The 21,696-nt window shown below is 38.4% G+C and overlaps 1 protein-coding gene across 6 annotated transcripts in view; it reads left to right on the top strand.

Annotated features, from left to right (window-relative positions):
* PDE4D (phosphodiesterase 4D) overlaps window positions 1–20,484 on the top strand; it is a 595,186-nt gene extending 574,702 nt beyond the window's left edge. For 3 of the 6 annotated variants that reach the window (XM_072136766.1, XM_072136757.1, XM_072136775.1), the window contains 8 exons: window positions 2,968–3,140; window positions 4,962–5,060; window positions 6,291–6,455; window positions 7,508–7,607; window positions 11,371–11,525; window positions 13,972–14,094; window positions 15,016–15,198; window positions 15,890–20,482. In XM_072136766.1, the coding sequence (XP_071992867.1) occupies window positions 2,968–3,140; window positions 4,962–5,060; window positions 6,291–6,455; window positions 7,508–7,607; window positions 11,371–11,525; window positions 13,972–14,094; window positions 15,016–15,198; window positions 15,890–16,291 (1,400 nt within the window). In that variant the 3' untranslated portion in view covers window positions 16,292–20,482. Of the gene's footprint in view, window positions 1–2,967; window positions 3,141–4,961; window positions 5,061–6,290; window positions 6,456–7,507; window positions 7,608–11,370; window positions 11,526–13,971; window positions 14,095–15,015; window positions 15,199–15,889 lie in introns of all 6 variants that reach the window. The other 3 variants (XM_072136785.1, XM_072136793.1, XM_072136749.1) reach the window with 2 other exon arrangements.
* Window positions 20,485–21,696: the final 1,212 nt, after the last annotated feature.

The raw sequence follows: 21,696 nt of genomic DNA, 5'->3' as shown, positions 1-21,696 counted from the left end.
GTGGGTTGCTGTGCAGAGCCTTACATACAGGACACTGTGCGTCAGCATCACAAATTAACCTCTTCACCCCTGGATTAGTCCTTGGTGTTTTGTATGTTGCTATGTAAGTGATGGATAATTCTCCGGCAGTGACGACTCCTGCTGCAGCAGTGAACAGATAAGACTTCGAATATCTGTGTGTTCAATGCAAAAATGTGTAAAGAATTGGCGGAAAAGATCAAATCTGCCATCAGAACACATTATTTTCTTTAATTTTCTATACGTTTTTGGAAGATTCTTGCACAGCATGCTGGGTTATGTTAACGGCAGGTAATAGTGCAATGAAGCGTTGGCATTCTCTGCCCGTAGGAGGGAGGTTTGATAAATATGGCACTGTCAACATCTGAGCAGAGAAAATACCCTGCGTCCAAACAGCCGCATTGGGGGTGGGGGAATCCCCCTGCAATGAATAAGCATCAGCTTGGAAATCCCTCCAGGACGTGACTGCATCCTTCAAGGAGAACTCAATGTGATTTGCCCACATCTTAGTCATTTCAGCTCTACTGCATCTCTAGATTTCCATAGGAATTTCAATTCAAAAGAAGAATCTTTGACACTTTCCTAAAAACTTGTCCACGTACAGGAGTTTAAAATATCCTTTCTAGAACTCCCTCTTAAAAGTGAAATATCACCCATTTACCTATAAAATAATATCCTCCAAAGTTCCCAATCCGACTCCTATTTTTCAGCTGCTTTTATGTCCGGATAACAGATGAAAGAAGAGATTCTTATCTTTAATATGACACCAAAAGCATGTTTCTTGGTACTATAGAATTGAAGATAGGAGGGTCTAATGTGACAGCCCCAGCAGCCTCTCAACTTGGGGCTGTTTAAGGTGGACGTGTTTCCCCACTAAAAGTGATTTTCTATAATTATATTTTGGTAACTCATAGATCTGAGCGGAGCCGAACCTTTCGTTCAGATTTGGGGTTCTTGTGTGCCGCATGCGCCTCGGACAAATTATCTGATTGGCTGCAGAACAGGCAATCCGGCATATTAACTCCTCTAACAACTAGCCATTGTCACCTTGGCCAGTCACATCCATTGCTAGTAGCTTGGGGCGTTAATATACTGGATTGGCTGTTCAGCGGGACACACCCTAACCCAAACAGGGGGTTCGGGTCTACTCCTCTCTACTATCATTAGTATAGGCCATTAATGTTTGACAGGTGGGGCAATGATGACTAAGAGTCAGGCCTAGAGACCCAAATACTTCTTATAAGATGTCTATATTATATGATGCTGCTAGGTCAGGTTATTGGACCTTAATATGGTCAGTGTAATTTGGATGAATTATGACCATATCCAGCTTAATGACCAAGTCCCACCCTTTGTTTACCCAACTATACATATTAGACTGAATGTGGACCAAAATGGTTATTTTGTCCAATGTGTATGAGCAAGTCTGCAAAATATTCACGTCCTTATAATGTGATCATTTGATGTTGGAGCAACAAATTGGCTCCGTTCTCTAGGTGACTTGCAGTAGGTGACAGCTCAGAACGTCATGTCCTACCACATACACGGGTGACTACAGAGCAGTACAGATTTGTCAATGAGGGAACGTCCTGATTGAGAAGCATCGTGTTTCTATGAATGAGGCTGATGGTGGATTCAGACTCGCCTTTCATCTTGTCCATGCAGGATGCATAACTAATGGGCGCTTTCTGCCTGGCTGAATCATTTTTGTTGGGGGAGCACTAGGGAATCCCGTGGAGTGTAACAGCAGATGTGAGCTCTTGCAGACATGTTTGTGCTTCTGCATGACTTGACCTGACACTTACATTTAGGACTTTCCCTTTTGATCTGTCTGAACTGTGTGCATCTGCCTGAAAGGATAAATATCAAAGCTCGGCCCTGCACTGAATTATATTCCAATTATTACAGTAGAGTCCATGGGCTTCTCCAATTCTGCCTATTATTGTGCCGGACGATCATACTGTGTACCTTCTGTATCCTACCATTACAGTTCTAATTTGGTAGCTAGAAAAGGCAGTGTTCCGGGGACAATCGACTCAATGACCTACATTGTATCACGTTGTCTAAAAATAAGAGTTCCAAACTACAAAAAAAATAAGCAAGAAAGAATAAAGGAAGTAATGGCAAGCAAGCCAAGCTCTGAACGCTGCACAGAAAAAAAACTACTGCTGCTTTGGTTTCTTAAAGGGGAATACTACTTTGTTTTGATCAAGACAAAGGGGGGGGGGGTTCTAAAATGGTATTTTAAACAACAGCCTTCGTTGTAACCACCCACCATTATACTGCATGACAGATTTACTAAGAAGCTGTGACCTCTGTTAGGGAAGCTCTTCTGCTTTCCACAAAGTTTGACTTGTTTAGACCACGATCACACCTGCCCAGGTGTACGAGGCGCAAGCTACAAAAAAAAATGATTTGAATGTCCCTTGTCGACCAGAAATATGGCAGGCAAGGCTAAGTACATCTCCCCCAAAACATGCATATGTGTGTATCAAAATAAGTGATTATGTTTGGTATGGTCTAATGACATGATAATCCCTAATCGCCATGAGAAAAGCAGCTGAACTATCCATGTTCCGTTAAAGAGGTCTGAAGAATAAGCAAGTAACAAATCCTTCTTTCAGATAAGTTGTCATCAGTATTCAGATATTCTGCAGTGCCCCCGCAGGGGAAATAGAGCATTACACAGTCCATATTGAAATGTAATATGTGTTAGGTCCTCATCACAAATTATGGTTATGAATACAACAATCCCCTCTTCTTATCACCTACCATCCATTCAATATCAACGACCAAAGAGTCAAGCACGATTGGGGGGGGGGTCCAAAAGCCAAAGCTAACTACTATCTACCATTGATTTAATATCATCCGTACCAAGATTTTGGTGCCATATTGAATTTAGTTGTGTCAGTTTTGACTAGAACCATTAATTGTATATGTTTCATTTAGATAAACAACATGAAGTGGAGATGCCAACGCCGGCCCAAAAAGAAAAGGAAAAGAAGAAGAGGCCCATGTCACAGATTAGCGGGGTGAAGAAACTAATGCACAGCTCTAGTCTGACTAATTCAAATATTCCAAGGTTTGGAGTGAAAAGTGAAAACGAAGAATCTCTAGCCAAGGTGAGAGATCCGAGCAAAGTTTTTTTTTTTTTAATTTTGTGTTAATTTTGGTCCAACTTTTTAAAAAATATATAAATATATATTAGCCCTGGTGTTCTCCGGTGACATTTTTTTTTTTTTTGCCTCTGTGGTTTTTCTGACAACAAGTAATAGCCCCATAATAGCCCTCAGTCAGGCCCAACTCAGGATCCTGTTGAGTATGTGCTCTCTAGTATGCCCCAAAAACAGGGGTGTAAATTGAGGGGGTCCAAAGGTTGTGGTCGCACCAGGGCCCAAGAGGTTTAGTGGGCCCTTATGGTGTCACTTTCCCGTATGAGAAGACTATTACTATAAACGATATATCATAGTTGGGGGGCCTGGCACAGATTTTGCACTGGGGCCCATCAGTTTCTAGTTATGCCACTGCCCAAAAGTGTTATGGGATGGTTCCGAAGTAACAGTGTTACACTGTTATGTCTTCTTAGATATTTGAAGAATAGGAGAATGAGCGAGTAAAGCGTGGTGGGATCTTGGAAACATGTATTCTACCACTAGTTAAAGAAAATCAGTCTGATCTCCTATCATGCCTGATGTATTCATCACAAAACATAAAAATGGCAAAATATCTTTGTTTTGTATATCTTTGGATTGTAAACCAAGCATACTTACATACTGGTGTGCGCCCCCACTGGCAGGATCTACTCTTCTTTAAGCTTCCTATGCTCTGGTTTTTAAGAAAAAAGACAATAAGAATTATGCAAATAAGCCTGAGGAGCTCCAGGTTCCATTGACACCTATGGAACCTGGAGCCCCTCATCCTCATTTGCATAATTTTAAAAGCCTTAAAAAAAAAAAAAAAACAGGTTATAAGAAGCTAAGAGAAGAATAGATCCTGCCAGAAGGGGCACACACCAGTATGTCAGTGTGCTTGGTTTACAATACGTCATTCTGGTGGTAGATGTCCTTTAACTTTTGTAAAAGAGGTGTGTCCCTACAGTATACAGTGTGTATATTCTGTTTCATAGTAGATATTGATTCAGTGATATATAAACTGTCTACTTTATGTGTGTATATTGTATGTTTATACTCTATGTATGTGTTTATATGATGTATGTATATAGTGTGTATATAATGTATGTGTGTATATGATGTGTTTATACTGTATGTTTGTGTGTATGTCTCTATATATGGATTGTATATGATGCATATGTGTGTATATTTACTTTGTATATACTGTGTGTGAGTATAGTGTCACCCAGTTGTCAATTCATTCATAAATATACATATGTGAATAAATTGACAGCAGGATGCCCTACACAATATAAGATTGTCCAATTAGCTTACGCCATAGGGACACACCTCTTTGACAATGAGGACTGGTAACCCCCAATTTATTCAAAGATATTCTGTTGGAATAATAGAAGAATGGCACATTCCAATGTTTATAATATGTAATTAGACAATATGGCTAATGATTTCCTTTTCTGGTAACCACAGTAACCAGTAAATTATCCATATCCATGAAATAAACCCAATCCTTTATTTCTACCCCTGATTGATTACTGAATTTTAATTTTTAATTTTTTTTTTTTTGCTTTGCGTCTTAACAGCTATTTTTATTCATTTTTAATATTTTTGGCAGTACAACATCCTTTAAATGCATGGTGGTAATTAATTCATGACATCCTCCTACTCACCATGTGTTCTATGAACTATCAGCAAAGATGGCACTAACAGAATGTTCCAGGCTGTGTGTACCAAATCTCTAGCTGAGAGGAACGGAGAATTGAATCTTGTGGCCAATCCAAAAATGATAATCACTCTCTTTTTTTTTTTCATTAGGAACTTGAAGATGTGAACAAATGGGGCCTTAACATTTTTAAAGTAGCTGAATATTCTGGAAACCGACCTCTCACAGTCGTCATACACACAATATTTCAGGTAGGGATTTTGTGTTGTTGATGTTTAAATTTTTTTTTTTTTGGTGTATGAATTTAAATGATTTTTTTTAATTACATAAAAATCTTAAAAAATGAATTTCATTGTAGTAAATATAAGTAAACAATTAGTAAGGCGGGGGTCCCTCTTATTTTTTTTTAATTTTATTATTTTGTGTGTCAATTTTAGTGATTTTTTTTTTTAATAGAGAAGAAATGTAAAAGAATAATGTCATTTTAGGGGAAAAAAAAGTAAACAATTAGTATGGTGCGGAGTCCATCTTATTTTTTTTAATTTTTTTTTTTTTGTGAATACAGAAAAAAAATGTAAAAAATAAATTAATATAATTTTAGAAAATTTAAGTAAATGCATAAGAAGTAGAGTAGTTTTTTTTAAATTTGATGTGTGAATTTTAGTGATTTTATTTTTAAATACAGAAAAAAATACAGGTGGTCCCCAGGTTATGTACAAGATAGGTTCTTTACATAAACTGTATAAACATACTATCCACATGTATGTAGACAAAAAATGGCAGCTCACCCAACCTCAGGATCTCCTTTAGGCACTGTAGCTCCTGGACACCTCCTAGTGCACGGAAAACGATCCGCCCATAGCCGTCGTGTAACAACGTAGAAATAGAAATATAAAGAACAGGTTATAAAAAGAACGGGTTTACGCGTTTCGCCGCCAAGGTTATGAGTAAAACGCTTGGTGTCGAAACGCATTAAGCCGTTCTTTTTCCTCATGTTGGAATGGACATTTTATGTGAATAAAAGGAATTAGTTTGCCAATGCTCCTCTTGGATTTCCTCCGTGAAGTGCTGGTCCTCTTTATATTTCTAGATAGGTTCCTTAGGTTTGTTCTTAAGTTGAATTTGTATGTAAGTCAGAACTGTATATTTTTTAATTGTAACCCCAGCCAAATTTTATTTGGTCTCTGTGACAAATAAATTTAAAAAAATGTTGAATTCTCATCAGAACCAGGATTAACACTAAAGCTTCATTGCAGACGACTGTGATATCTGTTATAGCTGATCATTGTAACCTAGGACTAAAGTACAGTAAATTACCAACATTCAGAGGTCCATCTGTAACTAGGGGTCATCTGTAAGTCGGGTGTTCTTAAGTAGGGGACCTGTATAAAAATTCATTGTCATCTTAGAAAATATAAGTACACAATAAGGAGCAGAGTCCCTTTTAGTTTGAATAAAATATTTCTCCTGCTTTTTTTCAGGAACGAGAGCTGTTGAAGACCTTTAAAATACCAGTAGACACTTTAATAACGTATTTAATGACTCTAGAAGATCACTATCACGCTGACGTGGCTTACCATAATAATATACATGCAGCGGACGTCGCTCAGTCTACTCATGTGCTGCTATCCACCCCTGCTTTGGAGGTAAAAACTTTACTATGTTCAGTGAAAGAACAGTATCCACTAAATTTCGAAGCCGGGTCAAGTTGTGGCTGATGGTGGAGATAGTTGTATCATTTAAAGGCCTTAGATCAGTGGTGCCGAACCTATGGCACTGGTGCCAGAGATGGCACTCGGAGGCCTCTCTGTTGGCACGCTGGAAGTCTCCCAGGCACAGAGTTTGCCAGACACGGCACCGTCCTGGCAGTGCAAGTAGTGTCCTGCTACTTTAAAGTGACCCATCCTGTGCTGCTTGGTCCTGTCCGAAGAGTGAAAAGGTGTGTACAGGGTCGGATTGGAGCTCAAAGATTCTGGTAGCAATAAGTTTGTTACTGCCTAAAATGCCATGTTGGCACTTTGGGAAAAGCTAGTGTTTTTTGGGTCTCATTTTGAGCACTCGATCTCTAAAAGGTTCTCCATCACTGCCTTAGATGATCGGCAGGTACCCTTAGCAAAAAGTTGGCGTTGTGGTGGAAGCTGTGGCTGATGCATGGAAAATGTTGTCTTAAGTGGCTGATTTTCATTTGACATACAATTGTGTGTTTGCTCCCGATTCTGGTTTATAGAAGAAGGCCCAGAGCTGGAGACCTTCTCTTTAACATCCATGTTTGCCTATGTTTTATCTGCCCCTATTACTCTATGCATGTCCAAAGAATCCACCAATATCAGATCCATGGGTGCCCCAAGCATGGACCCCACCAATCAGCTGTTCCCAAAATATAGAGAACGCTGCTGGAAGTCCAGCACCATTCTCCGTATAATGTCTGGTGCGGGGAACTGGGAATGATTGTGGATATTAGGTTCTGTTTTCTGTGTGATGGTTAAAGCCTATTGACTGGGGTTGGTGTGTTGGCCCATAACTTACCTATCCAAAGATAGCTCATTAATTTCTGTGCAAACTGTATTAGCCATGAACAGTAATGTTTTTGTTTTTCAATTTGCTTTCCCGCCCCTCACCCTCTTTGTTGTTAGTAAATCGCCTGTTTATTCCGCTATTGGGAAAAATTGATTTATTGATCGATATGTTTTCTTTTTAGGCTGTTTTCACAGATCTGGAAATTCTTGCTGCAATCTTTGCAAGTGCAATACACGATGTTGATCATCCTGGTGTCTCCAACCAGTTTCTAATCAACACGAGTAAGTTCATGTGTTTTTGTTATTATCGATTAAAAAAGAATAACATGTTATATAGTAAAATGAAATAAAAAAAACAAACAAACATGTTTACTTTGTATCCAGTTCTGTGGGGTCCATAATGTTCTGGTAAACAAGTTTGTGTCGTATCCATTGACGCAGGGATATTTATTTGTTGATCGATTTGTTGACTTGGTCCATTTAATGCATCCAATATCAAAGATTTTGTGAACATCTATTGTGGTTGGATCTTGTATATCCAAGTATTTGCTTTGGATTTGCCAATGGATCTGTTGGAGAATTAGCTCTGTTGCTGTTCAGTTACAAAAAACTCAGTGTAAGGTACAAGATAGGTTCTGTAGGTTTGTTCTTAAGTTGAATTTGTATGCAAGTTGCAACTCTATTTTTTATAATTATAACCCCAGCCAAAATGTTTTTGGTCTCTGTGAAAATTGGATTTTAAAAATGTTGGGTTGTCATAAGAACCAGGAGTAACAATAAAGCTTCATTACAGACACCAGTGATAACTGTTATAGCTGATTATTGTAGCCTAGGACTAAAGTACAGTAAATTACCAACATCCAGAGGGCCGTTTTCTGTAAGTCGGGTGTTCTTAAGTAGGGGACCGCCTGTATAGCCCTTTTTCAGTACATGAAGTGCTAAAGCAGTGGTTCTCAATCTTTTTAATGCTGTGACCATTTAATAGAGTTCCTCGTGTTTTGGTGACCCCCCCCCCCCTAAACAAAATTTTTTTTTTGTTGCTTCTTCATAACTATAATTTTGTTATGAATTGTAATCCTAGTCACAGTGATCCTCCCCCCCTAGTCACAGCGCCTGCCCACAGTAGCCACTAGTCACAGCGCCTGCCGACAGTAGCCAGGGAATGTGCCCTCAGTATACTGTAGTCACAGGGAATGGCCCCTAAAAGACACAGGAAATGCCCCCAGTAGTCACAGGGAATGCCCCCCAGTAGCCAGATATTTCCGATGTGCTTGGGTGACCCTTATCAGAAGGTCGTTCGACCCTCAAAGAGGTCCTGACCCACAGGTTTAGAATCGTTGTACTGAAGTATTGTACCTCGTGTGTTAGAAGTTACTGCATTTAAGTATTTTCTTTTATTTAGATGGTGACATGGAAAAAAAAAGTTGTATTTTCTTTTTCCAGTGGATGGCATTTAATACTTGCCTTTCAATTCATAACATCCTGTAGACTTTTGTGCCGAGATGTGTTGTTCCTGGGGATTAAGAATGGGTAGAATTGAACGTTTGTAGCATTCTGTGTTCCATGTACCTCAATGTAATTCTTGGATTTCGGCTGCGTGCCTGGTAACCAGAGGGATACCCTAGAGTGCACAAATCAATGTGATGATTCATCCTGCAAATGAGTGGAGAGAATGTCAGAGAGGAGAGCAGTATCCCAGCATATCATGTACTGTGTGCACATCCTTAACCTCTTCAAATCATCAATTTTGGTTTGTTGCGCACTCTCTGTGTGTCATGTACAAGGTACATTGTGTTTACAGGATTTATTGCACCCTGTCTAGCCATATCACACAGTGGTAACAATGGGAGAAACACTCTGCAGCCTCTAGATCTGTACTGAGCACTTCAAGGTTTTCCATGGGGGGGGGGGGGGAGGGGTGGAAGGAGGGGGAGTTATAGCATTTTTACGGTATTATAAACAATATTAAGCCATAATATATCATTATTGTTGTTATTATTTTTATGACCATTATTATGAATATATAATTATGAAGTATATTTATTATTAGTATTGTGTTTCTTATTAATAACGAATTGTTATCATTAACATGTCTTATAATGTAGTTAATATGGTTGAAAAAAAAGACATTTGTCCATCAAGTTCAACTAATATTCAATATTTAATGATTACGGTTATTAGTATTAATAATATGTTATAGTTCGTAATTATTATTATTTTTGTTCATATTTTATTATTTATATTACAGTATAAATTTACTATTTAAAATAATATGTTAAATATGCTTATAAAATAATTAATTATTATTGCTATGATTGGTTATAATCTTACTATTTTGTGTATTATATACTTTTATGTTAATAATAATAGCGCCATCATATTTCACAGCGCTGTACAGAATATACAGGGCATGTACAAAAAAATTAAGAAATATCTGAGTAATAACATGGTCAGATGGAACAATACGAATGAGGGACCTGCTCGCAAGAGCTTACAGTCTATGAGATATTTTACATTAGACCATTTTTAAGCTTCAGCTTCCCCAATTATTTGTCATTCACATTTGGTTAAAATAATTTGTAAGAAATGAAAAAAATTATATAATAAGTTTCATAAATTGCTAGTCTTGTATGCATTATAATGAATTTATTTTATGTTATAATATCAAAATAATACAAGAAAATTAAATAAAATATTATAGCATTTAGTTTATTAAAACTTATAATTATATATAGATAGATAGATAGATAGATATACATATATATGATTTATTTATTGTCAAAAAATTAAAGAATCCCTTTCCCCCAATACTCTTAAAAAAAGGAATACAGGAGGTCCCCTACTTAAGAACACCCGACTTACATACAACTCCTAGTTACAAACGGACCTCTGGATATTGGTAATTTGCTGTACTTTCGCCTTAGGCTACAATGAACAGCTATAACAGTTATTAAAGGTGTCTGTAATGAAGCTTTATTGTTAATCCTGGTTCTTATGACAACCCAACATTTTTAAAATCCAAATGTCACAGAGACCAAAAAAAATCTGGCTGGGGTTACAATTATATAATATACGGTTCCGACTTACATACAAATTCAACTTAAGGACAAACCTAAAGAACCTATCTTGTATGTAACCCGGGGACTGTCTGTAATTGAGAGTTGGATAATTGCACCCCCTCCATAGTACTAGGAATGATAGATTTTAATACTATTTGGTATAGGTTACATCGTCCAAAAAAATGTCATATAATCTGCTTAGATATATTAACAGAAATGATATACAGGCAGTCCCCGGGTTACATACAAGATAGGGTCTGTAGGTTTGTTCTTAAGTTGAGTTTGTATGTAAGTCGGAACTGTATATTTTATCATTGTAATCCCAGCCAGAACTTTTTTGGTCTCTGTGAAAATTGGATTTTAAAAATGTTGGGTTGTCATAAGAATTAGGATTAACACTAAAGCTTCATTACAGACACCTGTGATAACTGTTACAGCTGATTATTGTAGCCTAGGACTAAAGTACAATAAATTACCAATATCCAGAGGTCCGTTTGTAACTAGGGGTCGTATGTAAGTCGAGTGTTCTTAAGTAGGGGACCGCCTGTAATAGGAAACTTAAATTTGATGTAAATTCTCTAGGTAGATCTTTTCACTTTCTCTCTCTCTCTATATATATAATGTATCTGCGTCATGTCCTATTGAGAGGCACAGCTGTCAGTCATGTGTCATAGAGGTCAGGCTCTGCAGGGGTCAGTGCTGGTGTACAGGGGGTGATGCTGGCGGCATGCCTGGACCGGTGTGATTAAAGCTTCTGCTCTTGATTCATTTAAGGCAATAAACACATGACACCACGGCCATCATTTATCACGTCAGACCTGTCCTTATTTATAAGGATTCACGCTGCTTCCTTGAAATTGAAGCAATCAGGCAATCATATCCTATAATTAACATAGACAAAGTTTGAAGCTTTTTTTTTTTTTTCTCTTCTCGTCTCTAGTCCCCCATGTTGCGTCTCTTAACAACGCTCCTTGATTTTCTTCCAGACTCAGAATTAGCCTTGATGTACAATGACTCATCGGTTCTGGAGAACCACCATTTAGCTGTGGGTTTCAAGCTGCTACAAGAAGAGAACTGTGACATTTTCCAGAACTTGACCAAAAAGCAGAGACAATCATTACGGAAAATGGTCATTGACATAGTGAGTACAGATCCACTTACACCATCACTCACCATCTTTATGTTCCTGCTCCAATACAAGGTCACTGTCTGCTGCATGTAAACGTTATAACTCTGATAACGAAAACTCAACTTACGTACCCTACATCAGGTCTACCTATCTACCTATGAGATCTTCCTTCAGCTAGGGCTCAAATTTTCTACATGGTCAAGACAAAGTGACTGGTTGGGTTTCCCTTGCACTTGCTCCTGGCCGATCAGAATCCCTAATAATGGAAATTCCAAGGCCCAAAGGTTGTAATTAGTTTGTTTAAGTTTTTGGTGTTGGTAAGTGTAGCCCACTGCTTACAGAGGAGCCGTAGGATCTATGGACCCATGGCCAACACAGACGGTAGAGGGCTACTACCCCCGAATAATATCAGGCCTCTTGTTATCCCATATCTTATCATATCACCATACTTGCATCTCCTCAACAATCTAATAGACTGTAGAAGTGACTGCCGGGTGCCAGTAGGCCCCCACATCTATTGTGCCGATGTGCAGATTGAAGTCAGATGCTCGTAATGGAACAACCACCGCAGATTTGCACTGAGGTTAAGGTGAAATGCATATGAATGTGTTTGGGCCGTGGGCTAGCCATTGTTTCAGTGGCTAGTACACTATAGGCTCATTCACATGACCATGATATCCCAAGCCTTGTTCCTATTTCTGCTTGTGGTTTGGGTAGTTTCTTCTCATGTCATCGGCAACGATGAAACATGGGCCACATACATTGGACTACAGGTCCATTGTTTGTGGCACGATATTGCACACATCCGTCTCTTTATCATGGAGATTGGGTGTTTAACACATTATATTACAGGACTTATACTCAAGCAGTAGGTGGGGCTGTGACAACCTATCAGTCATTGTCATGAGCAAAATTGTACTTTTCCTAACAACTTTGAGTAAAATGTAAGGGAATTATTTTTAGTGTTTCCCTCTAATTTGTGGATTTTTACTATTTTGAATACCGAAATTGCTACAATCTAGATTATTTGATGTGCCTCTTTCACACCAGGCGGTTTGGAATCCGCCTCAACATGCCCGTTTCTCCCCCCCCCAAGTATAGCCGCAACGGTTTGCTGCTTCTATTTTCCAGCATATTTCACATTCTCACTCTTTCCCTTAGTAGCTAAAATAGTCTTCGTCTTGTGGAAAGGTGTGACAGGCGGGATATTTTCTTCTTTCTTCACAAGAACATTTCTTGGCTTCTGTGAGCTGTATTTAGTCATAAGGCAGAAGAATTCACATTGAAATTGTCCATTAACCCTTTGTACTTCTGCCCGATGATCCAACAGAATAGCACAGGTGTTTTTATCTATAGATAGATAATATATCAGATAGGTAGATTAATGTTAGATAGATAGGAGATAGATAGGAGATAGATAGGAGATAGATAGGAGATAGATAGGAGATAGATAGAAAGATAGATAGAAAGATAGATAGAAAGATAGGAGATAGATAGAAAGATAGGAGATAGATAGATAGGTATCTCATATCCATCTATCTATCTATCTCATATCCATCTGTCTCCTATCATCTGCCCTATCTGTCTGTCTGTCTGTCTTTCAATCAATCTACGAATCTATCTATCTATCTATCTATCCATCTCCTATCTATCTATCTATCTACTTGAAGAAAATATAAGCAGCACACAATGCAATAGGTAATGGTGGGTGCAGGCACAGTAGGACCGGGCCTCGGATCCTTTTGCAAATAGAGTAGCGGAAAGAGGCAGCACACCAAACAAAGTCCAGTATCAGGTGTAAAAAGTGGGTTCCGTTTTATTCCATGTTTCAAAATACAGCAACGTTTCGGCTCACTTGGAGCCTTTTTCAAGCCCTTGAAAAAGGCTCCAAGTGAGCCGAAACGTCGCTGTATTTTGAAACATGGAATAAAACGGAACCCACTTTTTACACCTGATACTGGACTTTGTTTGGTGTGCTGCCTCTTTCCGCTACTCACTCTATCTATCTATCTATCTATCTATCTATCTATCTATCTATCTATCCATCTATCTCATATCATCTCCATCTAATGTAAAGTTTTAGAATTCACTTGTTTAAAATAATACAGAAAACCCCCAGTGTCATTCACATGTTACAATCTGTGAGTTCTGCTGGTATTTCCATGACCTATATGTGGTGAGATGCTCTGCGGAGTCCTCTAGCTTCCCCTTATTACTATTATTGCAGTGAGACAGGAGCGGTACATTGCTGACATCCTAACAAATGACAGGCATACTGAGCTCAGGATCTGCCCTTAGGACTTTAAGACTAATTTTGGCTTTCACTTGGAGGAATGGAAAATAGATTCTCCATTGAAACATCATAGAATGTTGCGGCATTATTGTTACTGTATTGTGTGTATGTTGGATATAGAGATGGGGTTTGATTTACCTATAAGAATCGCTTTCTGTATTTCAGGTGCTTGCAACAGATATGTCAAAGCATATGAATTTACTGGCCGATTTGAAGACGATGGTTGAAACCAAGAAGGTGACAAGTTCGGGAGTCCTTCTCCTTGACAACTATTCAGATAGGATACAGGTAATGACTACCTGCCCAAACCATTCAGAATTTACAGATTAAACTTTTCTTAATTTTTATCCTGAACCTATTCTCTTGCTTCACACTAGAGTAGGGGACTTAACAAGTCCACTCTTATACAGCTAGTCCAATGTCCTAAAATGGAGGTCAACCAGAGAGAGAGTTAAGTCAACCTACCACAGATGCTGTATACAATAAAGGGGATGGCTAGTGACACAAATACATGTATTCTTCAAAGATTTGTTAGCCTTTATAAATTGATGTCTCATACGGACACCCTACTATTTTTATAGAGGTTTGTTTTATATGTATTACCGTCCTTTCCTCAGGCTATTCAAATATAAAAGGTATTGTCTTATGGTTAATTCTCCTAATTGCCTACATCCACCCCCTTTAAATTGCCTATTGGCTCAATATCAGATTGTAAATTGGATTACAATAAGGTTAGATTAGGGTTCTTTGGATCCACCAGATAAATTTAGCCTGTTCTACATCAACCACTGCAGTATGGTGGAACTAAGTAGCCTCAAATATATATATATCTTTTTACTGGACGAGCCCACCGGAGGATCTCCTGATTCTCTGGTGGGCCAGTCTGATCCTGCCCACTGAAACTAATACTAAATATAGCATTTGTATACACTAACCTAAGGATGAACAACCTGTGACCAAGAGAGTAACATGTTGTAAAGTGGTAGTTGTGTTTAGTCACTAGAAAGGAATACAGAAACATATTGTTTGCTCCGTTCAGTATGTGGAATATGCTGGACGGTTTCCTCATTTATCTAGTTCTGATTAAACCCGCACAACATGACTCTTCTAGATGGCTCTTCACAGCTAAGAAAAGTGTGAATGAAACAGAAGACTTGTGCCTCCTGTGTAATAACACAGCAGGTGACGGTGTTTTTATGTCTATTTTAGGTTTTGCAGAATATGGTGCATTGTGCGGATCTCAGTAATCCAACCAAACCACTGCAGCTATACCGACACTGGACAGACCGGATCATGGAGGAATTCTTCAGGCAGGGAGACCGGGAGAGAGAACGAGGGATGGAGATAAGCCCCATGTGTGATAAGCACAATGCATCTGTGGAAAAATCACAGGTACAGTGTTTCTTTCTTGTTCGTGGTATATGTAATCTTTCTTTAGAAGTTGCAATGTTTACAATCACTATGAGGTCTACACCTATTGGCTAAGGTCATGTTTGCATGTGAGGGTAATTATACCATTGAAGGGTAAGTTCTTTTATAGAGACAGACGCATTAGCAAAAAAATATACAACATTTGGGTATCACAATGTAACACCAATCATCTACATGAGCACCCATGCCTTTACTCTATGTGGGTGCCCAATTGGGTCTTCACCTACTTGTCGTTGGTGATAATTTCCACCTATCCTTGCAGGAAAGTGTGAAGGTTCCTAGTGTCCTGCAGAGGTCTTCTGACTTTTGACGGACTTCTGGGTTCTTGAACTTTTGGTTGTATCCAAACAAGGCGTCTGTATCTTTGACCAGGAGCCTCTGCTTTCCATTCTGATCTCGGCTTTCTCTTGACTTTTTTTTTGTCCGGATTCTTCTGCTTCAGCAGTTACTGTTTGGTAGTGAAGAAAGATCCACATTTCGAGAACCCACACTTGGATCCGCACTTTATGACATAATTTAGCTTTAGCTAACATGAGACAAACCCTTATAGCCTTTGTACATTGGTGGAGAAGTCATGTGAAGTAGTGGTTTGCTAAACAAAATGAAGCTGTTCATAATTTGCTTAAAATTTACTATGTTCTTCTTTGTTTAGGTTGGGTTCATAGACTACATTGTACATCCATTATGGGAGACATGGGCAGACCTTGTTCATCCGGATGCCCAAGATATTCTGGACACACTGGAGGACAACCGAGAGTGGTATCAAAGCACAATTCCACAGAGTCCATCCCCTGCGCCCGATGAGCAGGAAGAAGGGAGGCAAGGCCAAACAGAGAAATTCCAGTTTGAACTTACACTGGAAGAAGATGGGGAGTCAGACACAGAAAAGGACAGTGGGAGTCAAGTGGAAGAGGACACCAGTTGTAGTGACTCAAAGACCCTATGTACCCAGGACTCCGAATCAACTGAAATCCCACTTGATGAACAGGTAGAAGAAGAGGAAAGTCAGACAGAACCTAGCGCACTAGAAGGAGAGCACTCACCAGACACGTAACAGTGTGGAAAGTTTTCTCTTTTCATTTTTTTTTACGTTTTTAAATTTTTTTTTTCAAGAGAAAAAAAAAATGGTTTCCAAAGTGCATGAATCGTGCCGCAACCATGCTCACACCTCACGGTCATCTGCCAGGATATTTGTTGATCAAAATTGACCTAGTTTACTCAGTTTGGCACTCAGGAATTTTAACTGAAATTCATTTCACAGCATTGAGAAGCTAACAGGAAACTTTGGCAGACGACTCCATCACCTACCCTGAACTTTTTGTTTTGTTTTGGTTTTTTTTGACGAGTGACAAGACCAAGGAAGACCACGCGGCTGTAGGTGGCGAGAGGCAAACAGCGCCAACGGGATTTACAAGGGAGCTGTATAGCGCTCTCCTTTTTGTAATGAAATTCTCATTCGGGGACACATTGTGGATGGCGGAGCATCATAAGCTAGATGATGAGCTGTGGAGATGACGTGATTTTCTAATTTTAAGTCTTCCTGATTAAAAATGACTGAAAATGAAAAAAAACAAAAAAAAACCTGCCGCTCTTTGGGCTGCAACACACTCTGCATTTTGTACCATATGTAATACAAAGAAAGATTTTTTTTTTTTTTTTGTAGAGCTTACTTTTATTATTAAACATATTGAGGTATTCTATTAAAAAAAATATAAACTGAAAAAAAAACAACAAAAAAATGTACACAAAGGAAAAAAAAAAACAAAAAAGGTACATTCATCCGCCACTGATTTTTATTATTTTTATTTTTTTTTCTCCAAAGAGTAACTTGCAAGTTTTTAGTACCAGTAAACGTGCTACACTGGATGACTTCTCCAGGTTCTGGATTTTTTTGCACCTTAGAATTTCATAGCAATTGATTGGACTGTAGAGATCCATTCTTTTATACGCTTGTATCTTTCTTAAAGACACTGTCTTGCAGGAAACCCTTTCAGTACAACTTAGATTTTAATCCTGTTTTAATGTTCCGATTAGCACAGAAAAGAATGCATTGGCCACTTTTCCCCATATACTGTGGAAGGTCACCCCCTTCATCGTGTACAGGTTACCGCGTCTCAAGCCTTGCTACACCACAACATAGGGATACCACCGTCGTCTAGTGGATCATGTGATCAATTGGCCTCATACCGTCAACCGTTTTGTGCCCGTGAATCCAATGTTAATGCGAATGTGTTCCATGCTGAATGCCTTTAACTTATTTTTGTCCTGATCTAATTGGCTTACGTGCAATATAATAGCAAGTGTATAGAAGTATATGGCTGCATCGCACACACACATATATATACAGGCAGTCCCCGAATTATGAACATCTGATTGGAGGCTGGTAATTTACTAAACTTTAGTCCATGGCTTCGCTGATCAGCTGTAAAAGTTATTAAAGGTCCATGTAATGAAGCTTTATTACGACAACCCAAAATTTAGGAAATCCAATTGTCATAGGGATCAAAAAATTTTTCGTCTGGAGTTATACTTACAAATAAGTCTGTTCCGCAGGGGCGTAACTTGAGAGGGTGCAGTTGCAACTGGGCCCAAGAGGCTTAGGGGGTCCATAATGTGAGAGGGTGCGGTTGCAACTGGGCCCAAGAGGCTTAGGGAGCTCATATGGTCAGAGGGTGCGGTTGCAACTGGGCCCAAGAGACTTAGGGGGCCCATAAGGTGTCACTTTTTCATATGAGAAGAAGAGTACTAATCATAAATTATAGTCGTTACCCATAAGCTTCAAGTTACACCTCTGCTCGTTCCGACTTGCATACAAATTCAACTTTAGAACAAACCTACAGACTATAGATATAGATAACCTGGGGACTGCCTGTATATACCTACACCCATGTGTGTATATATATATATATACAGAACAGTATGGTCACCAAAAGGCAGCATCAAACTCACCATCGTGCACCAAAAATACCCAATAGCATCTATATAATATAGCCAAAAAATACAACTCTATAATCTCTCTTCACCTGTGTAACGTAGCGGTGCTTACATAAGCGGCACTCCTAGCGTAGCTTATAGTACTGCAACGACGTCCGTAGAATTTTTAAAAAATCATCCGTTCGCTGCAAAAAAAATATTTAAAAAAAAATGCATCTAATTGCATGCAGATCAATGTTGTTTGTGTAGAAACTTGGCCAAAAAAATAATAAATATTTTTGAGAAAAAGTACATTAAAAAAAAAAATCAAAGGAAAAAAAAAAAAGTTCTTTACCAAGGACTTCAGCCTTCGGTGTAGCCTTAAGTGTCTCTTACCTGTGGTTTTTTCACGCCTTTTAGAATTTGGCAAGTGAATTTAGACGAGTCTCTTTTGCAGTTTTTACCTCCAGCATCTACCTGCATAAATGCTTTGAACCCCCCTCCTCCCCCCACTGTGCTGTCCGATCCGTAGGGATTTTCCATTCCGCACATCACCCATCCCGTCACTCACCTCCTGCCCATGGAGTGCCTGGAATGTAACGATGAAAAATAAAAAAAAAGCAATATTATTTCCAAAAAAAAATAAAGGTCGACCTGAAAGGGTTCACAACTGCACTAATGGAAATTGTTTCATAAAACAAAAATGTCACAATCCCCCTCATTAAGCATGCGAAAAAACACAAAAAAAAAAATCACACTCATCATCCATGGACAATCAGCGAAAGGACGTTGTATCGGTCGATAAACCTGTAAACTGTAAAATCCTTTTCTTTCCTTTCTTTTTTTTTTCCTTCCGTTTTCTCGCTTGCCAAAGTTTGCGATCATTTTTGTTCTAAGTGACCCTCAAAAAGTGGCTTTATTTTATTTTATTTTTTTTTAATTTTTATTTTATTTTTTTGCCATGAATTTGGTGCTGTATAGCGGCAATTTATTTATGTTTTTTTTTTATTTTTACATTTTCATTTTAGTCTAATTTTGAAGGTGCAAAGGAAAAAAAAAACTTGAACGAAATGGATTTACAGAGAGAGCGCAAAGTGTTTTTATTTTATTATTAATATTATTATTATTATAAGGATATTTATTACTTTTGTGCCATTCATCATTTTCCTCACCGGATGACCTTACCTGTAATACAGTCTTGTTTGTCTCTGTTTACAACCATGTATTTATTGTATTGTACATAATGTTAAATTGTAAAATACCTTATTATTATTATTATTATTATTATGACATCTTCCGGTAACGGGTGGTGTTCTTATATCTTGAAACTCTTGGTTGAGAGAATGAATATTCTGTATATTTACTCCTGTACATTTTTTTTTCTTCTGTATTATAATGTCACCTTAGAGCTTCTTTATGGAAACAAAAAAATGTTTAAAAAAAATCTATATAAAAAAAAAAAATGTTACAAAAATGCTATGGTAAATATAAAAAGCTGCAGGTCTTTGGTCCCAGGGCTGTGCCTTAACTCTGAACTATATTTTAATGTGTTTTGCTGCATTCAGAAATGAGAGTTGAAGGAAAAAAAAAAGGCTGGGCATTTTTTTGAGATTTTTTTTTTTTTTTAATTTTTAATTTTTTTTCAACCATGCACTTTTTTTAATTTATTTCATACAAAGCTAGAGACTAGTAGTGAGGTCAGTAATGGATTTATTCTCTTTCAGTTCACGCTATCATACAGCAGTTGTGGTCATATCCAGGCCCTGGTGCTTGAAGACACCCAAAAAAATGCCAAAAAAATTTTGGATCTTCTAAATATGCCTCAAATTACCTTCATGATTATACCAGGGCCTAGCACCAGTCAATATCTTAAAAATAGTAACTGCACTCACATTATTTCTTCAAGGCGATTTTACAAAAATTTAGCCAAAAGTAGGCAATGGGTTAAAAAGAAAACCCTATTCCCACCACCACAACCAATCACTACTCCAGTGGTACCTTCCAGTTACTGCATTGATCATGTGCCAAACGTCATCCACCTGACCGCTGCAGCCAATCATTGGCTTCACTGGTCATGTGTGTCATGTGCCGCCGCCCAGTAATTGGCTGTAGAGGTCACATGAATAATCTATGGCAGGTGATCACCCCAATAAGGGAGCGGAAGCCAGTGGGGACCACCAAGGTGGAAGCCCTGGATGACTGAAGTATTATTTTAATTTTTTTTTTATTTAAAGGGGTTGGCCCCTTGGACTCATGTTTTTGTAATGTGTGTAAGGAATTGTTATAGGTAATTTACCAATATACATCTAGTAATAGTCCTGCGCCGCTTTCTTGATATGTAAAGTGAAGCCTCCTGTCTTTTACCTCATCAGCCAGAGATTCCTGTCCATAAAATGGCTGCAGATAGAGGGTCATGTGATCTCTATCTGACCCGAAGGACCTTATAATGGTATTCATCAATATCAGATTAAGGTCCTGTCAGGGCGATTGCTCATGGACAGTTTGAGATCACATGACCCTTAATCTGCGGCCATTTTATGGTCGGGAATCTCTGGCTGATGAGGTAAAAGACACAAGGCTTCACTTTATATATCAAGAAAGTGGTGCACGACTATTACTAGATGTATATTATAAATTACTCAATATCCTGCCCGCTCCCCCCACTTTTAAACACAAATTTGGCCAATCCCTTTAAATAATTGTAAACCCTGGAAGAAACATTTACATTTAAAAATACCACAAGGGAAAAAAACATTTTTTTTTTTTTTTTAAATTCTTTCATATTTTCTAGATACGTTTTCCACTTTACTGGTGTAAAATCAAATTTCTGTTACATTTATTACCTGTATTATTACAACTGCGGCTTGAAGCACGTGGCCCCGTGTGTTCCATGGGCCGCAATCTTTTTGGCTAGGTGGACTTGGGCGGCGCGCCCATGTCCATAGGAAAGAGGCGGCCACCACATCACGACCATGTGCAATAGACCTCATAGGGAGCCGTGAGTTAGCTGCCGTTTTGTGTCTGCAAAAAAAAAAACGGTAGTGCGCATAAGTCCTGTAAATTTGGGAGGAGATAGGATATGGGTTGTTCAAAAATTATTACCCATTTCCTAAATTCTTCCCCCCCCCCCCATTTTGCACCTCAACGAGTGAGAAAGTCAATGGGATTTTACACTGGAAAAGTGGAGACACTACCTCATTTTTTAAGTTCCTCCAAAAATATGACTTTATAGGAAATAATCATTGGAAATATTTCCTATAATCTGCCTTGCTAGTGCAGAGAGCCACCGCTCACACTCCAGTATATACGGCACATATACAATGTATGTACACGCGCACCCATTCATCCCATCATCATTTTACTTTGTCGTTTTTTTTCTTCCATTTTTTTTCTTCTTTGCATTATCCACCAAAGCAATATTTAAGCCGTGCACTGGTATGTTCCCACATACAGCATATGTATACTATGGTAGGGTTAGCATAACCGGTTGTAGCAGTTTTTTGCATGTATAGGAAGCGTCTGTGCCGGTCGCGCTTCACAATAATG

The sequence above is a fragment of the Engystomops pustulosus genome, chromosome 1 (genome assembly GCF_040894005.1).
Source record: "Engystomops pustulosus chromosome 1, aEngPut4.maternal, whole genome shotgun sequence".
In the NCBI taxonomy this organism is placed as follows: Eukaryota; Metazoa; Chordata; class Amphibia; order Anura; family Leptodactylidae; genus Engystomops; species Engystomops pustulosus.
The sequence above is the reverse complement of the archived record's forward strand: the minus strand, read 5'-3'. Positions and strand labels throughout refer to the sequence as shown.